This window comes from Poecilia reticulata, chromosome 14 (assembly GCF_904066995.2).
Source record: "Poecilia reticulata chromosome 14, P_reticulata-male-v2, whole genome shotgun sequence".
In the NCBI taxonomy this organism is placed as follows: domain Eukaryota; kingdom Metazoa; phylum Chordata; class Actinopteri; order Cyprinodontiformes; family Poeciliidae; genus Poecilia; species Poecilia reticulata.
This window is the reverse complement of record NC_088843.1, coordinates 18,435,523-18,455,610: the sequence shown is the minus strand read 5'-3', so window position 1 is coordinate 18,455,610 and position 20,088 is coordinate 18,435,523. Positions and strand designations below refer to the sequence as shown.

General features: G+C 38.6%; 2 protein-coding genes and 1 long non-coding RNA gene across 3 annotated transcripts; 1 reads left to right on the top strand and 2 right to left on the bottom strand.

The window, feature by feature from the left end:
• Positions 1-263: 263 nt before the first annotated feature.
• Positions 264-11,864, bottom strand: LOC103476137 (glucose-6-phosphate exchanger SLC37A4-like). The gene is made up of 10 exons (XM_008428264.3): positions 11,710-11,864; positions 10,419-10,799; positions 9,208-9,440; positions 5,000-5,246; positions 4,204-4,356; positions 4,038-4,123; positions 3,849-3,962; positions 3,705-3,770; positions 2,686-2,824; positions 264-2,599 (listed from the first exon to the last, which is right to left on the bottom strand). Exons 2-10 carry the CDS (start codon positions 10,564-10,566, stop codon positions 2,433-2,435), a joined length of 1,353 nt encoding a protein of 450 aa, XP_008426486.1. The 5' UTR covers positions 10,567-10,799; positions 11,710-11,864; the 3' UTR covers positions 264-2,432.
• Positions 11,865-12,519: 655 nt separating this feature from the next.
• On the top strand, positions 12,520-15,483 carry LOC145554962 (uncharacterized). Its single transcript, XM_081615958.1, has 3 exons — positions 12,520-12,681; positions 13,194-13,286; positions 13,373-15,483. The coding sequence occupies exons 2-3, from the start codon at positions 13,198-13,200 to the stop codon at positions 13,704-13,706; spliced, it is 423 nt and encodes a 140-aa protein (XP_081472084.1). The 5' UTR covers positions 12,520-12,681; positions 13,194-13,197; the 3' UTR covers positions 13,707-15,483.
• A 512-nt stretch (positions 15,484-15,995) lies between these two features.
• LOC145554963 (uncharacterized) lies at positions 15,996-19,738 on the bottom strand. Its single transcript, XR_014091017.1, has 4 exons — positions 18,570-19,738; positions 18,042-18,147; positions 16,460-16,632; positions 15,996-16,293 (listed from the first exon to the last, which is right to left on the bottom strand). It is a non-coding gene; the product is annotated as an uncharacterized LOC145554963 (long non-coding RNA).
• Between the last annotated feature and the right edge of the window lie 350 nt (positions 19,739-20,088).

Sequence of the window (20,088 nt, the reverse complement as noted above, 5' to 3'; positions counted from 1 at the left end):
CTTCCACTTTAATATTCTGAGAGTGTATAAATACAAATCTAAATCTGCATTTCCACACTCCATCTGTTCTCTATACTCACTTATCCTTGCAGGTTCACAGGAAAGCTAGTGTCTTAATTTCTCATACTTAACGAAACCTGGAGAACACACATTGATTTTTCCAGATTATGTACAAATCCCTGGAAATAAAAGACAACAGTTATGTTTATGAGGAAAAATGAAAAACAAATCTTTGAAAATACAGATGAATAAAAGACTTGACATTTTGACTTTAAAAAAATATGTATTTATCTCAAGTTTATTGTACAATCACAGAAAGACTGAAAGAGTCCATGTAAAACTTACATTTTGAGATGAGTAGACCACCACACAGAGTGACACCTGCTCAGTAATAAAAAACTGAAATGATCAAGTTTTCTGGGGTCAGTTTAGCTGTTCTGAGCCAACATGCTTTGTTTTACAAAATAGGGATATTTAAGTGTCATTAACAAGAAAAACTAAATTAAATCAAATGTTTTCCATGCATCTGTTGAATACTGAAGTTGATGTTGATGAAGTGAATGATGAGACAGACTGTTGAAAACACATTATGTACTATAAAAGGTTCCAATCACAAGTTCAGAAATAAACCAACCATGGACATGAATGATCTGTTCAGTTGGGGCTTTTAAGTACTTATTTAAAGTTTTTCCCTAAGGTAGATGATTATACAACTTAATTTATTTTGTGTTTTGTCAATACATTGACATTTATTACAGATTTTCTCTCTGAAAATGAAACAGACATGATTAAATACCCTAGCATTGATGTTTAGCAAGGTTCTCTTTAAACATGCTTTTGGTAGCCGTCAACACAGTTCTGGTTGTGATTGCGTTTTTGACGCAGGATTTGGTGGAGCTCATTAAAGTTGGTTGGCTTCATGACAAAACCCAGCCTTTAAATATCATTCATACACTTTTCTCTTGAGGTAGGGGCTTTGGGAAAGCCGTTCAAGAACATCACATTTTGCTTTGCTTTAATTATTCGAGCCCTAATTATTCCAAAAAAAGCTTTGATGAATCATTGTTCACGTTTCACATACCTGGTTCAAGGGGTTCAAAGTTCCCTCCGAAGGGGCCGGTGCCAGTTTCAGACACTTTGCTAGGCCAACATCCCCAAGAGACACACTAATGACCTACTTTATTCACTCAGCACTTTTAAAGGAGACATTAATGTCTCTTTATAAATGTTGTATGACACTAACCTCCCCAAACACTAGAATTTTACATTCCTGGAAGAGCTGTGGAAAGAAATTGGAGGTTAAATAATTTTTATCCATTTTAGGGCTAACAGCAACTAACAATCATCGCAGTAATCGATTATTCTGATGAGTAATCAAATTTAAAAAAAGGCACCTTCTGTAGATTTTTCATTTAACCACTTAAGCCTTTGTTATACAACACTAGAAACACATTAAAAGATCAAAATAAACAAATAATTCAGTTTGCTTTTTAAAATAATTAACATCTTATTTTCTAAAAAGGAATAACAGAATTCCTTTATTAAATCTAAACCTGGTGAAGCTAAATCTAAAAGCTGAAGAGTTTTGGCTAACACATATTTATAGACATGTATATATAAATATAAATAGTACAGTTTTGGCTTAATTACTGCTTTAATCATTTAGTTATTTGACTGATTATTTAGTTAACGATTATTTCAATAATCGATTCATCGCGACTAATGTGATGAATCCATTTAATGTTTCAGCCCTAATCCACTTATTGCATTGCATCCCTATTGCTGGCAGTAAAACAGACACACAGAATGACACTAGCACCACCGTGCTTCACAGGTGGTTCAGTGTTCTTTAGGTTTGAGAAGCTGCAAATTTCAGTCAAGCTAGAACGGGTCGGTTTTGGACCAGGCGCCCTGGTCTTCCTGGTGTTTGTAAATCTCATTGCAGTTGAATATTATTCATTCATTTCACCAAATAAATCAGTGAAAGCCCCAGATTAATATGACATTCATCTCCACAATGGATCTAAACATTCGACTGAAACTTTCGATGGTGCATAGCCACATTCTTCAGGAAATTAATGCTGTGAACAGCACAAACTATTCATCTTGAGAAAGAAAACAACACATCAGTACAGACAATCATGCTAGAGTGGCTTCCTTTAGAGAGCATCATACGTCCAGAGATCTGTCCAGAAGCTTGTGAACAAAAGTGATCGACTGCATGGCTGGTGCTAGTGAAGATTAAATCTGTCTAAGTGACCATTTCATTACAAATATAAAGTGATTAAATTACAGCCACCCTGAGTATCTACAGATTTATAATGGGAAGATCTTCAGATTAATTTGTGTTTCACATTAGTTTGTACAATAAAGCTCCTATTAAATCACTGCGCTGTACTGTGTGAATAGTTCAACCCCTAAAAAAATATGCACTAGTCCAGTTTCTCTGCGATTCGCCCCATTTTGGTGCGCATATTGCGCACAAGGAAGAACGCAATGGTGGTGATGCCCATTATGACTTCAGCTACCCAGAAGGCCGTGTCCCAGCTGTGCTGCTTGGCAACAGTGCTGAAGGGAAGCCCTGCCATGAAAGCCCCCACTGCGACAAACACAAAGACACTCCAGTTACATAAAAGAGTTTCGTTACTATACGTCACCTTCTGGTCACGTGACCCAGCAGCTTACCGTTTGCCATCAGCGCGACGACGGCATGAGACGTTCCACAGAAATTGGAAGGAGCACTTTCGCTTGCTATCACTCCGTACAAGGCGATTGGTCCATACGAAGAAAACCCAAACATGGCACCAAGGAAGAGAATCCAAATCTGTCAGTGAAACCAACATTAGGAACTCGTCAGTCCACTGATGTGCCAACAGACACACACACCTGTTGGAATTAATTAATCACAAATTAAAATGAGCCTGATCATTTAAATTCTAATCATTAATATTTTTGTGAGGGGCAAACCTGTTTAGAGACATCATAACTCGCTTTATGTATAGTTTCAGTTTTAAGTGTTTTATTTCCGTTTAAATTATTGTTTTTGGTTGCTGTGTTTTATTTTGCATATTTTAAATACCTTGCAGTTCCATTGCTACATGTTCTTTACAAGAGTTTGCTGGTCTTTGAGAGGGCATCTTGCATTATTATGCCAATATCAATATATCACTTAAGAACCGCCTCAAAAACAACAATGTTGTTATTTATCACAACAACTTCTGGGACAATTTATTGTTCAGCAAAATTGTGACAGGCTCAGTGACATACTAGTAAAGACACACCATCAAACACTTGCAGCCATGACGACATCAAAAGGTGGCTTAACAAAGTATTAGCTTTGCGCTGAGTGCACAAAGCACTTTTCAGATTTTTGATAAAATGGTTGAAAACCATATAGTTCATACAGCCCTGGGTTTTCTCCTGGTATGGTCGAAAACTAGCCTGGTAAAAAACAGCCACTTCTTCTATGCTTTACTTTGCACAGAGGGTCTGGACCCTCAACTATTCAGAAACGATTGCTTTCTGGAGGTGTGGATCTGATTTTACCTAATCACTAACTTTCGGCCTTGGCACTTGAAATTCTACTGGAGAAATTGAGCTTAATGGGAGAAATCCCAGACAAGGCACTGATAGGACATGAGAATTGAGCAGAATTGCATAGTAAAGTTAATCATAAACACAAGGGAAAACATTTCATAATGTACCTCTTTCTCTGAGACTCCAAGTAGAACAGACACCGGATGGATGACCTGGACCCACAAAGGAGCTTCCTGAACAAAAAGATTGTTTCAAGCTGACTTGTGACGATTAGAAATATTTTAAATTATGTCGTCAAGCGTTAGACTTACCTTTGGTACTTCAGGTGTGATGGTCACTCTGAACAGATACATGGACACGTACATGCCAGCCATCATGAGAATGAGCAGACCATGACGGGGGTTGCCATGAGTGCTCAAGCCTTTCTGAAGAAACAACGGGAAGACATTTCAACAAGAGTAGCACTGAAACCACAAGCCCTGTCGCTTAGTGGTACTTACGCGGGCAACGGCTCTGTCCGAGATGAAACCTGCCGAGAGGCTGCCGACGAACCCTCCAACCTCCAGCGCACTCATGTAGGTGCTGCCTGTTGGCGACAGAGCCTCGGTCAGCACCAGTTAGGTTTAACCAACAATCAAAGATGAGGCGAGAAATGGGAAAGCGCACCCATGAGAACAGTTTGGCCTTTCTCCTGCATGAGGAACAGCTGCCCCCAGTCAGTGGCTGCCGTCTTCACCCCAAAAACAACCAGGTAGCCCAGAGAGAGGACCCACAGGAAGGGAGAGAGGAGAAATTCGCTCAGGGTGCTCTCACTGTTGCCTGCAGAGCATATAACCAAGAGGTAAGCTCACTGTAAAACATCTTAGTTATACCTTCTGGTCGTCTCCATCTATAATCTGTGGAACTGTATTATAAGAGTAACACAAGCTGTGTTTCCATTAACCAGAGAAATGCACAACTGAAATTACAAAAATACATTCACTTAATGGAAACGAGACAATCTCCAAAAAACACACGTTTTTCGATAAAACGTTTTTGCGCCAGGATGAGGTGGTTTTTCAACCTTTTCAAAATAGATGTATATCATAATACTGCAATGGAAACAAATTTTTTCACATTACATGGCTACAGTCGAATGCTACTTCTGGCGAAAACCATGAGGAAGATGACAGAAAGTAGCAGGAGGATCATGGCTTGTTTGTTCTTTTGGACAATGAGCCGCTGGCTCCGCCAGAGCTCTCACAGCATCGCATTCTGTCACTGGCGCTAGAGCCAGTGGTGGATTATAAATATATCTCATGTAACTCTTTACATCCGTCACTGCCATGATTTTTAATGACTCAACAAATGAAACAGCTTATTTGTGTGTGATGTTAATTTTTTATTTAAGAGAAACACCAGAATTTCAACAAAAGATTTGCGCACATTTGTAAAGGAGAAGCAGCTTACGTGTTTTGCTTACCTCCTTTCACACCCTTCTTAGCTGCAGCTTCGATGCTGGGAAGGCCCACGTCCTTCGGCTCGTTCTTTACGAATACCAGACAAACTAATGAGAAGGCAGCACAGAACACGCCAGACATGGCCAGAATCGTCCTCCAGTCGTAATACTGCAGGAGCACCGTGACCATGAGCGGACCCAGACTCCCAGCCAGGTTCATGCTGCAGGACAGCACAGACCACCATGTTCCAAACTGGGACGGCTCATACCACTGGCGGGGAGGAGACGCAGAGAGATGTTAGCATTTCTTCAGATCTGACCTAGAACATTTATTTTTGAAGAAAATGTTGAAGTTAGGCAAAAACATACTGAAGTTTAGTACATTATACCAGAGGTGGAAGAAGTTTGTCTGCAGAAATGCAACGCTCCCGGTCAAAAAACAAGCAAAAAAAATTAAAAGAATCAAACCCTGGCAGAGGGTTTTAGTCTTAATTAATGGTGGAGAAATGACTCAGCGTTACAAGAAAACTATTTATCCAGCATCATAGGTGACTATGCTAGCTAGCTTAAGTAATTATGGCAGACTGTGTTGTGGGAAACTAGCTGTAGGGTTTGAGCAGCATGTACACAAGAGTGATCAGCAGCACTAAGACCTTCCTCCTGGCTCTGATCCGTTGTTTATGGTTGAGCGGCATATTTCTGCAGAAGACAGTAGAACCACGGAAGAAGGCAGAGGAGACTGATTTTTGTCACAGATCATCTGCTTCATACTACATGAGAGATGTCATGATGTAGCGACATGATGTACCCATTTGTGTATTTGTACCTATTTGTATTTTTTGCAAATAGGTAAAAAACATATTTTTCTAAAAAAGTTATATACTGCAGCTTTAAAGGGACAGAACTATGCAAAAATCGTTTTTTTTTTTTTTTGAGCTTTGCATAAGAAATTCCCTGAAAAGGAAACAGTAAACATGAGGAAGCAGGTGCTCTGTCTGCTTATTTGAGACCAAAATATAATTTTTTTAAGATGCATACATAATAGTTACTATGGACGAAAACTAACTAAACATCTCCCTGAAACCACCAGCTTCACAGTGAAACCTGGTGACAGCAGCACCAGGTTTCACTGTGGGATGTTTTCTTCAGTGGGGACAGGAAAACTGGCGCTGAACACAGGACAATCCTGGAAGAAAACCTGTTAGAATCAGTAAAGATTAAAGACAGGGGTGGAGGTTCACCCTCCAGCAGGTGAAATACCAGAGCCAGAGTTACATAACTTAGATCAAACCCTATTCATGTATGTCCTAGTTAAAGTCCAGAGTCTAATCCAACTGAGAATATGTGTAAAGGCTTGAAAATTGCTGTTCAAAGATGTTCTTTATTCTAACTGACTCAGCATGAGCTGCTTCTGAATGAAGAATTGGTAAAATATTTCAACCTCTAAAACCACTGTGAATATAGTGAAATGTGTTTCCATGAAGTATTGTCAAACATAATCTGCTGTTTAGATTAGATTTCCAACATAACCTGCCAAAAGTGTCAACCACGGAAAAGAACTGAACCTTTTTCCTGATGCTGAAAAAACAGGATTGAGCCTGAAATTACCTCACTAAGTCACTGATCTCACTCCATACAACTGACCTTTGAACTGTGGGTTCAGGTACCAGTTCCTGCAGGCTGCTACAGTGAAGCCATGCCCTTATGAATATGGACAACATTATTCTGACACCGACTTGCTAAGAAACTCAGAGCAGCTGTTGCTAAAAGATGCTACCTGGCTAAAATCATCCTTCCTTGAACAGATTGGCTGTTTAAAAGATTTTTTTCTGTCATTTTGTTGCTCCAAGAGAAAAAGCAGGATGAAATAAGAGCCACATGCCCCCAGGCAGTAACTCAGTTAAAAGACAGCTACGAAAGTCCCTTGCACAGCATACCCAGTAAAGCTCTAGTAACCTGAGAAACTGCTAGGAATACGCCTAAGGTAGCCACAGACTTATCTAACACCATGTTGATCCATAGCGTCGACTTCAACTTAGCTGTCCTGCAGTTAGACCTGCTAAATATATTTGCACACAAATATGGGGGAAGACGTCTTTTAGCAAATTTGCTCTTCTTTTCTGGAGATCTACTTAGAATAATCTATAAATACATACTGTCCTGTAATCTAACCCCCCCACCACCACCACATGCTGAACACATGCCAACAAATTGTTTTTTTTGTTTTTTTTTGATGCATCAGTCATTCGAATCCACGAGTCATTTCTAACAATATGATCCATTTGCTTTCTTCAACAGACAAACACCCGGAGATGTCTAATTAATATTCAGACCTACCGAGAGTTAAAAATATGCATGGAAGAAATCCGACAGCTATTTATAGATGAGACCTTAGCAGATTATTAGGTAATCCCTTAATTTCTCAAACTGCTGCCGGCTTTCCTGCTTTCGATTCGTCCTGGACAATCAACACTTCATACAGGAGGCTAAGATCAGCTCACACCAAACACAGCTGCCCCGCTCCTAAATGTCAGCACTGCTTCGTGCCTACAGGCCGCGGCCTCTCCAAATATAATCCACAATTAACATGTTGGTGTATGTACATCTGAGACTTCAAACTTATTTTTCTCAGCAGGTGGCGTCTCCGGACAGACAACAGGCATCATGAACAGCCTGTGAGCTCCAAAATATTGGACTCGTCAAGTTTCAAATTCAAATTCGAAAATACGTAACTGAGCCCAGAGGAAAATTAAATGTTGCTATAACTCAGTAGTTCAAAATCCTTCAAAGAGTTGTTGTAGATGATGATGGCTGTGGGCAGGGAAGATCTCCTGTAGCAATCTGTTCTTCGGCGAACCTGAAGAAGCCTCTGACTGAAGACACTCTGTTTTTCTAATTCAGTCTCATGAAGTAGATGGTGAGGGTTTTCCACAATTATCTTCATTTCTTTGTTTATATTCATATTCAATGTGAAGATGAATAGATTTTTTTTTACAAAAAAGCTCCAAAAGAAACAAAGGAGACACCAGCAGTTTGAAGCTACTCAACCTGACAGGAAACTGGGAGCAGCTGATTAGTTCAATTACATTTAGGAAGACTTATAAATCCCAGAGGGAAATTAAACAAACCACCAATTAGGATCTCAAAACCTCACCGTTACAGGAAAACCGCTGTCTGCCATAATCAGTGGTGCTAAATAGCCTTAGCATTCATGACAGTCTTTGCTGATGGGGAGAAACTATATCGTAGTCAAGAGCAAGGAGGGGCGAGAAAGTTGTGAGCAGCATTTAGACAGCCATGATTGAAGGTCCTAAGACCTTCCTCCTGGCTCTGATTGGCTGTTTCTTGTTAGAACTGGAAGCACTGGGAGAAGAAAGAGGAGAACTATTTTTGTCACAGATTATCTGTCTCATACCATACTATCATACTGACAGTTTCAACATGTATGTAAAAATATACTTTTATCAAAATTACATACTGCAGTTTTAAGCTCAATTTCAATTGAGATGCTACACTTAAACATGATGTTTGTGTTCAAATTGGAGACACTTGATACAGAGGTGGTAACCAAGGATGCTACAACTTATTTGAGTAGGAATAATATTTTCCCATAGGGCCAGGTTGTTTGATAGTTTTTTTTTTCCTTAATAAATTAAATCATCATTTAAAGCTGAATTTTGTATGTAATCCGTTTGTGTTTATCAGTAAATTACCTTAATGATCTGAAACATTTAAACATGATTTTTTTAAAAAGGAAAAAAATGTGGCACTTTTATATCTCTAACCTTTACACATTTTTTAATGTGACGTATCTAAATACTTGTTTGTGGTTGAGACAATGGTGAAATTTCAGACCATTATATGTATAGAAGAAAAGAATGGCGACACTGATCCAGGCTGATCAAGAAAAAAAAAAGGTCAAATTCCAGTCTCAAGTTGACAGATTACTGCATTTCTATTTCTCACTCTGGTGTTCATTGCAGAGAAATCCAAAGAGATCCTTACAAATCAAAACATGTTCATGTGAGTCAATGTTGTGCCAACAAAGCTACACCCAAATCAGACCAAATCCTCTTGCTTCTTAAGCTGATTAACAGTTTTTTCCTCTATCAGTGTACTTTTAGCATTTCCTTCATTTACATTGTCTAAATGTGAGGCAATAACGCCAACACAAGTCCAGCTAACGGCTTTCAGACCCGTGATTTAAGATCCGACAGGCAGGATAATATTACCTTCCGAAGCACCTTCCCACATGGGGGCCACCCACAGCCCTGTCCCAGGCCGTTGATGAACCAGAGCAGGGAGAACATGGACACAGTTGAAGACCAGGAGAAGGCCACGTTGATGCCTCCGACCAAGAAGAGGCCGATGGAAAAAAGCCAGCGGGCGCTGATCTGGTCCGACAGCACGCCGCTGATGAACTTACTGATGGCGTAGGCCATGGTTTGACTGCTGGTGATCATACCTGCAGAGGAAAAACGGAACAGTCCCCGTTGAAGCAACAAACTGGCTCTTCAAGGCACATATTTAATTAGCTATGTGGACTTCTTAACAGTTGAGGATGAAAAAATCTCTAGATTATTAGTAACAACCGAGAAGGCCACCATCACCACTTGAGCCGTTCACTGGTTAACAAGAATTTAACTGAATGTCATGAAACTTTATGCAACCTTCACTCATAATCGTAGGAAAACCTGAAACTGCAAAATTATATGTGAAAATTACAATTAATTGTAATTAATCCATCCTGACTATTCAGTCATTCTCGATGATCTTTATGGAGTGTTAAATTTAATGAGTATCTGTTGTACAAATAAAAACATAACTACAAAGATAAATTGTCTAGCCTACTTAATATTGATCTAAAAAGTCCCTTGTTAGACTATGTGGATGATCAGATCAGAATAACTTTATTAAAAATTAAAGAAGTGCCAATTTAATAATTATTTATTTATCCCAAAGGAAAATTAAATGTTGCCCTAACTCAAAACATCCAAGTCTCTTCAAATAGTTGTTGTACATGGTGATGCTGTGGCCAGGAAGGATCTTCAGTAGCAGTCAGTCTTGCAACAAATCTGAAGAGGCCTCTGACTAAAGACTGTGAAATATTCAAATATTTTCAATAAGAAAATTATGATTTTTCCTATTTATTTTGTGCACATAAAATAACATTTCCTACCATTTTTTTCCTATAAACACATAAAGTAACAACTGACATGTTGATTACAGACATGCTTAGATGCATAAATGGGTATAATTTCTTTATATAAGGCACTTTTTAAACTTTTGTATGTTATGGTATTTTAAAAAAATAAAAGAACAATCAGAATCGGAAAGGAAGAAAGTCTCATCAGTCCTAAAAATGTTAAGTGAAGCAGCCAACTGTAACAATAGCCACATAAAAGTAGTAATAGTTGCCAGCGTAAAAGTAATCGGTCCTTACCCAAGTCGTCTTTGTCCAGTTCTATCTCCTCCATCACAGACGGCATGACAAAAGAGAATGTCTTCCTGTTAAAGAAATACAGTGAGTAGCCAGTGAACATGCACAGGAAGATGACCACACGGTAGTAGCCGTAGCCTGTGGCCGCCATGATTACAGTCAACTGATCAAAATGTAACAAATTAGCCTTTTTCTAGTCCTGCATTTGGGCCCTCTGGTCTTTAAATCATAGCCAGCAAAAGTAGCAAGCTGTAGCATCCGCCAGGCGGTTGAGGTGGAGGGTTTTCCATAAGCAGAACTCCTTGCCGCCTTGAAGCTCTGTACGTCTGAGAGAGTTGCTTGTGTGCGAGAAGGAAGGACAGAGGAGGGAAACCTCACACCAGCCTGGAAATGAGAACATACCAAACATGACTGAAGCGAGAAGCAGCCACACTTAGCCACACTCAGTGCACCAGACAGAAGCATATCCACAGCTGTGATTAAATTAAGAATAGTTAAACATTTCTGCTAAAACAGGAAATTTTGAGAGTAATAAACATATAAGGTGTAAATTATACAAATATAAACAAATATCATACATATCATACAAATATGGTATGATAAAACTGTCCCTTTTTATGTGTACAGTATTGAAAAGATTTTTTTTTAATGTCTGTGAAGATATTAAGAAAGGTGTATAAATTAGTTTTGCTCCAAATGTATTGGACTGAATGTTAGAACCAGGCTTTTAAATTGTTGTGACTTGTGAAATTGAATCTTGGTGAAATAGTCGTTTTGTATTTGTGAACGACTGAAATTATCTACAATTACAAAACTCCTTTAGGATTTTTCTCTGCAACTCCAACTTCTCGGCTACACGTTTGCACCAAAAATACCTCCCGGGTTTCTGAATTTAAAAAAAGCTGAAGCTGACAAGTGGGAAGGTCACGTAAAATGTCGGAACTGTTTCTTTATGTTACAGACGTTAACACATTAAACCTGGAGATATCACAGCGTATCAATGGACATTAACTTTAAAACTTGTCTTCAAACCACCAACGTTTGTATAAGAAACGCTAAAACCTTCAAGAGCCTCAAAAGGCGAAAATGTGGAATTTCCAACCGGTACATATTTAGTGGGCTACTGGGCTCGTGAGGGAAACTACATCGGTTTGTTTTAGCAGATCTCTGTATCTCTAGGCCTAAATATTTAGCACACAAAACCCGACCCGGCTCGGCAAGCATGGAAGTCCGCTTGTTATCAGAGAGCAGCTGCCCTCTGTGAGATGCCGACAGACGCTCTGGCAGCCCTTACCTTCATCCACGTCTCTGGTTCGTCCCATACGCGTTACAAGAACGGAGCGCGCTCACGAATCAGCAGCTCAGCTAGTGCGTCCACGAGCGGAGGCACGTAGCAAACACACTAACGCACGAGCGCGAATGCCCCATTGCTGAGATACGTCAGCGTGTCCGCCATATTGAATGTGACTTTGGAGTTTTCTTTTTTCATATCTTATGCGTTTCGTTATACTCATGTTTATTATTTTTACTTTAGCTCTTACTGTAGTAAACAATGACCTCCTCACATTCATTTACTGTAGTTAAACAATACATCCTTACAGAATATAGCGAAAATAGTTGTATTATTTAGGTTAAATATAAAACTAAAGTCCCTGAATGCTATTCGGACAAAAACGCTAGATTGACAAACACTTTTATTCATTTATTTTTGCTTCTCTCTGGAGTCAAGTTGCTTCTTTCTAAATGTGACTGGAAGGATGCTGTTTTTCTATTATCTTAATGTGAGCATACACACGTGTGGGAAACCTTAGAAACACTAGTCCTCTCACTTAAAATATAAAAAATATAAAATGCTAACTGTATTGTGTTATGTGAGTAACGAAACTTTTACCAATTATTCAGGATTTGCAACATCTTTACTCCAGCGCCATCATGTGGCGGAATTCACCACATCTCAAAAAAAAACAAAAAAAAAAAAAACGATCCCTTCACTCTGCCTCATCAAAAATACTATCTGTCGCGTTTGTGAGCATGTGACTGGAATTTTGGGTAAAATCTGACTTCGACGTGACTCATCTGAGAACTTAACGCAACAAGGTTTCTCTGTTCTCTGTGCGTTCCAGTCAGAAGCAATAAAGTCTTTGGAGAAGTTGGACAAGATTAGATTTAGCAATCTGCTGATATTTTTAAAGAAGTAAATATTATTACTATCTTTATTTTGACAAGAAGAGATTTTCTCTGCAGCTTTTAACTAGATTGAAACAAAGTAAGTATAATGTGAGCTTTGTGGACTTCTTGCAGGGGGTAATTCAGGTTTTGAACACGATGTGTGCAGAAAAAGCTATACGTTTAAAATATGAAATGGAGCGAAAACGTTAGTAAAAGTTAGTAAAAAAAGTTTTTTCTGTTATCACAGTAAAAGTTTTATTCAACTAAATGCTTTTAGGTCTTTTGTAGATGATGGATAATATAAACATTGTAAGAAATTGCAGATTTGTTTTAATTTAGAACTCTAACTTAATAAATATAAAAGTGATATTTTTGGTTCGTATTTATTTTTAACTGTTTCTTTTGTTTTGTAAATTTATATTAAAAGGTGTGCTAGGTTTCTGTACAAGTTTTCTGATCAGTTTTTGTTATACAGTTTCTTGGTGAAACTCCTGCTGACTAACTTGTGGCCTATTGTATAGAATAGAGACGTGCTGTGTGACACACAGCACGTCTCTATTCTATACAATAGATCACTCACTGTCTCTATATGTTTCCCTTTCCATTTAGAGTCATGTTGAGAAGAAGCGCTCGACTGCAATCATCGGGTTACTACAACTCAGAGGGAGTGCCGACCATCTCCTACAAGGAGTATTCTTATAGGTAAGCTGGACGAGCACCTTTATGCATATTTTTAATTCAATAATCCCAATGTAACTACTTTCACTTGTTTTATTTAACCCATGCAGATTTAAGAAGCGAAGGAGTTCTAGACCTGCCCACTTCGGCACATATTATAGACCAGAACCCATCCCTTACGCGTACTCGGATGCAGAAACCATCCCATACGCGTACTCGGATGCAGAAACCATCCCATACGCGGACTCCGATGCAGAAACCATCCCATACGCGGACTTCGATGCAGAAACCATCCCATACGCGGACTCCGATGCAGAAACCATCCCATACGCGGACTCCGAGATGGAGTCAGAAGCAGCACCCGTCTCCCGCACAGGTTACTTTCTCAACACGGTTCTCTCATTCCTAGGCCTCCAATGGATTCTGCAAAGGAACAAGAAATGATCCACTTGAGCTGTTGGAAGGTTCTAATGGGCTTTACCACAGCAGATGACTACCGTCCCCCTCCATACAATCACCGACTCACCTCGGTTAGGTAAGGATAAGTAAGTATGGAGGCAAGTATGGAGGTAAGTACGTCTACACGAGTTCAATCAAGCTGAAAACTTTCAAACTTGTGTGGAATCTGTAGTTTAACAAAAAAATACCAGCAGAATCATTAGATTTTCACTGTAAAATTCATTTTGGAGGGCATAAAAGCGTAAATACTTACAATCTTAAATATTAATTAATAGTTCAATTGGAATAAGTTAGCATCTTCATTTTAGTGAATAAATGTTTAGTGTTAATTTGAGAAAGAAAGGGCTGCACAGTGGAACAGCAAGAAGGTCTTTCTGCATGGTGTTTCCATGTTCCCACTGTGCATGCGTGGGTTCTCTCCAGGTACTCTGGCTTCCTCCCACAGTGCCAAAACATGACTATTAGTTCAACTGGAATAAGTTGGCTTCTTTATTTTAGTAAATCAATTTGTAGTGTTAATTTGAGAAAGAAAGGGCTGCACAGTGGACCAGCAAGAAGGTCTTAATGCATGGAGTTTCCATGTTCCCACTGTGCATGAGTGGGTTCTCCCCAGGTGCTCTGGCTTCCTCCCACAGCGCCAAAACATGACTATTAGTTCAACTGGAATAAGTTGGCTTCTTTATTTTAGTAAATCAATTTGTAGTGTTAATTTGAGAAAGAAAGGGTTGCACAGTGAAACCGCAAGAAGGTTTTTTTGCATGGAGTTTCCATGTTCCCACTGTGTGTAAGTGGGTTCTCCCCAGGTGCTCTGGCTTCCTCCCACAGCGCCAAAACATGACTATTAGTTCAATTGCTAACTCTAAATTGCCCTCAGTTGAGTGGCTGTGAGCGTATAGTTCACAGTCACACAAACTAATGCTTCAGTTAGTTTTATATGACTAGATTCATATAAAACTAATTAAATAAATGGATGTGAACTGTTACAACAGTTTTATTGATTCGCATAACAGATCATCAGTGTAAATCTGTATTGACTTTACACTGGCAACATAGCTTTACTTGACTGGTGGTATTTTCAGTTTCTAGCAGCTCCACAACACAAGTGGGGAAGTTTTCAGTCTGATTCAGATCCTCTGTAGGGGTAAAAAGGTGTTTAGAGTTTTAGCCTAGCTTGGTGATTAGCAGCAAACCAATGGACTGCAGGATGCGTCGTCATCCTCCTGGTACCTGAATGGGTTTTCTCCAGGAGCTCTGGTTTCCCCACCCAAAAAAAAAAACTAATATTTTAAAACTATAGGTTTTAAAATGTCTTTTAAAAAATGTATGCATTAAAAGACATACATTTAATACAGGCTGGCTAAATTATACCTGTAATTTCAGAACTACTAGCTAATATGCTAAGCTAGACTAAAGTTCTCAATTAATGCTAATTAAAACAAAACATTAGCATTACATATATATTTGTCGCAGGTACAATGTCTCCTCTCTTCATTTTCTTCTCTCATCATGTGTGTTCAACAACTGTACATTGTCATTAACTCTGTTCTCTTAGCTCCAGAAGCCCCGTTTTGCACCTCCATTCCCCAGTCGGTCGAGGCAGATGGCCGCCCATCCTGAGCCTGGTTCTGCCGGAGGTTTCTACCCATTAAAAGGGAGTTTTTCCTCCCCACAGTCGCCCAGTTCTTGCTCACGATGGGGGATTGCGTCATAAAATGACTGCAATCAGCTGGTTTCTTTAGATAAATAAATTTAATTACTTCGACCTGCGTTGTCTGAGTTTTTTGTTTCTTAGTTGGGTTGTAAGACTTGGAATCGACTTGATCTCAAGACACAAATTTAAAGACTATTGTCGAGTTAGTAAAATCACAAAAGGCTCAGGACTTGACTTGGACTTTCACACCGACTGTTTTGGTTTCAAGGGTTTTTTTCATCAAAACAATGACTTTGTCACATCTATGTTAGTAGCAATAAATTTAAAAAAGTTAAAGAGTTGCTTGATTTAATCATTGTTTAAGCTTTTTGTGATACATTTTGTAACAAGCTTGGTGAACATTTTATGAGACTGGAGCAATCAATAGTATCAAACAAATATAATTTATGAAGAGAAACTAATTTAATCAGGAATCTATTCATGTGTATGTGGCGACACTAGAGGAAACTCAGATTTTGTGGAATTTTAGTTTTAATAAATTGCTCAACAATGCCACCCTGGGAATTTCACCCAGAGAATATTACCTTTTGTTTAAGGCACACAGGTTCGGTTATGCAAGGATTGAAACATCTGAGACAGTTATAAGTTTACAAAAAACATTTATTAAATTATTTTTAAAATGTTCTTTTTAAAACCAGTTTTTTTTAAGAATGAAAAACAAAGAAAATCAAAAGGAAAACATAGGAAGTGCAGTAGCTGATGTTACCGGCCGGAGGTGGCGCTATAGGGACGGCATCCACCAAACACAGCAAACCAAAAAAAAACCTTTAACCCCAGACGCAGTGAGACAACCCAAACTCAAGAATCACAGCACGCAGAAGAGGAAGACACCGTCACCACACCAACACCGGACCTCAGCAACTGCAAAACAACAAGAAAAACAGTTAACCAATATACCAATCTTAAACCTAATAAAAGAAAAACAATATCAGCCCGACTAAATAAAGAACAAAAAGGGCCGTAAACAAAATAAGAAATAGAAACTAATTAACAATAGAAAATACAAATTAAAAACATCAGGACCAACCGTGGCCCTCTTGCCACGGCACAAGGTGAAATGGGCGCGCCGATGCCACACCCCAGACACCACTTCAATGAAGGCGGATGATGCCGCCGCAGTCCAACTTTAAAACGAACTTGCAGAAATCAGGGAGACGAACGCAGACAGAGCAGAGCAGCAAAGGTCCAACTGTGGGGGACCTATGAAAAATTAATTAGTCACCATTTTAAATAAAAAACAAACTGGAGCAGGGCCGTGCTGAGGCCACTAAAGGGGCAGGTGCTCAACAACAAAAAAAGGTCCCATCTAACCACATTCTAGGACAGAATATTAACAAAGCCACTCAGCTTTCAGAGTTTAATAAACAATAATAAATTACAAAATTGTGACATTTACAATCAAAGCTAAGGAACATCTTCATATAGAGCATAACACTATGCCTATGTAAGATATTTTATTAGTAATTTCTTTCTGCAGGTCTATTTTGTTATAGGAAATTATTGCAATATTCAAACCCGCAATTTAGCAAGATATGTAAATCAGAGCTAGACCACCAGACATATTTTGTCTTTACAGAAATACACTATTAAAAATATAAACAAGGACACAATGCAACCTTTTAGTGACTGTAATCTATAAAAAGAGCTGCCCGTTTGCTGCAATGGAGATGAAGATGGTCCAGGAAAGCAAAGCTGCATCAAACTTTAACGTGCAGAAAAACGAAAAAAACTAAAGCAAAAATTGAATTGTTAATGCATGTCACCATGAGAAAAGCCTACTGAGTTTTGCTTTAAAAACATTTAAAATCACACATTTTTGACTCATGAAGTTAATTTTTTTGCAAAACAAACTTATCTGCGCTCGTCAGAAATCTTTTCTTGCTATTCTAAGTTTTTGTTTGTGACTCAAAGTTTTGCTTGTGATTCTCACATGACGTCTTGAGCAAGGTCCAAAATCAAGACAAAAGATTTATGATGTGTGCAAATAAATGTTTGTTTGGTAAAAATGAGTTATTTAATTAAAAAAGTCTTTTAAACAAAACTTTTTTTTTAAAGGAATCATTACAATTCCAAAAGTTTTGATTACAATTTTATTTTACTTAACTGAGGTTAGTTGTTTTTTTTTCTCCATTGAATAATTAGTAAACAAATTTAACTTCATACTCTGTGAACCAGACCCTAAACTTAAAGTCTGGGTTGAGTTTTTTCCCCTTCATTAATGACACTTTTATTACATACATTATATCTATTATGGTAATTCAGGTTGAGTTATTTTTAATTCTAAATTAATATCCTTGTTGGACTATTTAAGCCTTCAAGATACATTTACCTAACGCCTGAATAAATGTAATGTACATTATGCAGCAAAGGAAATTAGAAGATCGGACATATATCCATTATGGAGATGATCGGTTTTGGACGGGCGATGTGCCCTTATTGCATAATAAATACTGAAGAATGACTCATATCATTAACGGTACAGGGGAGAAGCTTTTTAGTTATCTAGCTTTGCTAGCAAAGTCGTTAGCTAGCAGCTAATAGCACAACAACAGCCTAATATCTGTATAATTGAAATACTGAATCAATAGATAAGAATAGTTTCTCCTCACCTGGCTGTCTCCTCCCGCTCAGCAGTTCTTCAGAGAAAGGCAGACGCAGAGGCCTGTCAGTGTCTGTTGTATTTCATTACCTCTCTGCTTAAACTGCGACTCCGAGCTGAAGCAGAAACGATACTTCAACGTTTTCCATCATCTGACAAGCAGCAAGTTACTCCACTTTATTCACCAAAAACTGTTCTGTAATCTGGAACGTTCGCTACGTTTAGCTCCAGTTAGCCGCTTTGTCGCACTGCGCGAGAGGCAACTGCGTCATGCATCACGGGCAAAAGGTCAAAGGTAACAAGGTGACCGGAGGGCTTATTATGTTGTACAAAAAAGAAACAAAAAAGCAAATAATTTTAGCACATGTTTTTATGTGTCAGAAGAGGGCTTAGGAAATAATACCAAAAAATAAAAATAAAAAAAATGACCAAAAGAGCACTTGGGGGCAAGGAGCAAAAAGGGCAGGTGCTCAAGCACCCCCAGCTCTCCCCTCTGCACGTGCCTGAACTGGAGTTTAGATGAGCATTAATTTCTTACCTGCCGATCCACAAACACACTCGCAAAACGAGGAAGAGAAGGAGCGCGGCACAGTGGCGTTTTACCTATGATCACATTTCAATTTAGATTTTCTGACCAAGATCAGTTAAAGTGCAGGGAGAGAGAGAACACCTACCACCAGGATATCAGCGTAACATGCACCAGCCGGCGATTTGTTGCCTTTCGCTGCCAGAGCCCACAAGACGCAAGCCACACAGTGGGAGAACAAAGACAACACATCTCTGAATGAACGCCGCAGCTCCTTATATACACCACGCCCACTTTAAGAACCAACCAGAACTTCTCACCTGGAAACTATTTATGTAGAATTATGTATATTTCTATACCACTACACGTACAATTGTAAAACCTACTATATGTATCCCGGGGTTTCTTTTAACAGTTATGTGTTGCAGTCTTCCAGCCAACAGATGGCGCTGAAGGATTAAGTTTATTAAAATGGAGATTTCAGATTACAGTTACATATCTTCCAGATTTGTATTCTGGCTGTTTCTTCTTTTTATTTTTGATTAGCTTGGGAGTTCAGGGCATTTTACTTCCACAATATTCTGGTAAATAAATAAATACACAAATAAACAGATAAATAAATAAATAAATGCTTCAGTTACATTTACTTTAGATGGGTTGTTTTGGTACAAATAATTGTGCCAGAGAGGTCTTTGTATTATGTACTGTGAATATCTTCAATGCTCCAAATATTAAGTGATATGAACTGATGGAAATCAAACTGCAGAACATTAATTTATGTATTTTCTAGCTCATGGTTTTCTATGCTTTACATTATTATGTTTTTATTCTTTGTAAAGTATTGTGAAGTGTGGATCGAGACGACAAAGGGAGGCCCTCCCACAATCTATTTTTTTTATTTTAAAGATTTGATGGGATTCTAGCTGATAACTGTCGTCTTTTGTGTGAAATTAGATATGCTTTACTGTATTAACGTGAGTTCTGGTAAAGAAGTAAACCATTATAAACCTGAAATTATCTACGATTCTTTGCTCTATTGGCTGAATCTTTAGATTTTGTTTCCATTTCACATCATTTTTTTTTCCATCAGAAAGACTAAAGCTTCCAACTCCTCATCAGGATGAGAGAGGAGGGAAGTAATCCATCAGCTGCTATTATGCACATCCAAATGAACTTCAGAATGGATACAAAAAAATAAATAAATAAATCACCTCATCTTGTTCACTCGACTCTTTCCGCAAGCAATCCCGGTTTCACAGCAGGAGGCGGCTTGGCTGCGGGTTGAGGATAAGCTCCACATTTCAGTTCATGCATCCGACTCAGTCACTGCTGCTTGACGCTGTGAGCATGGCCATTGCAAATCTCCGTCCTTCTGTTTTACTTCTCTTTGGGATTTTGGTAGAGGGTTGCTTCCAGTCATAACCCCACCCCTGTGCTCTGGAGTATCAGTGAACAATACAATCTGGATTTCAAGCGAAAAACAAATTGCTTAAAATGTTAATTTAAAGGAGAGAAAAAAAAGTGCAAATAC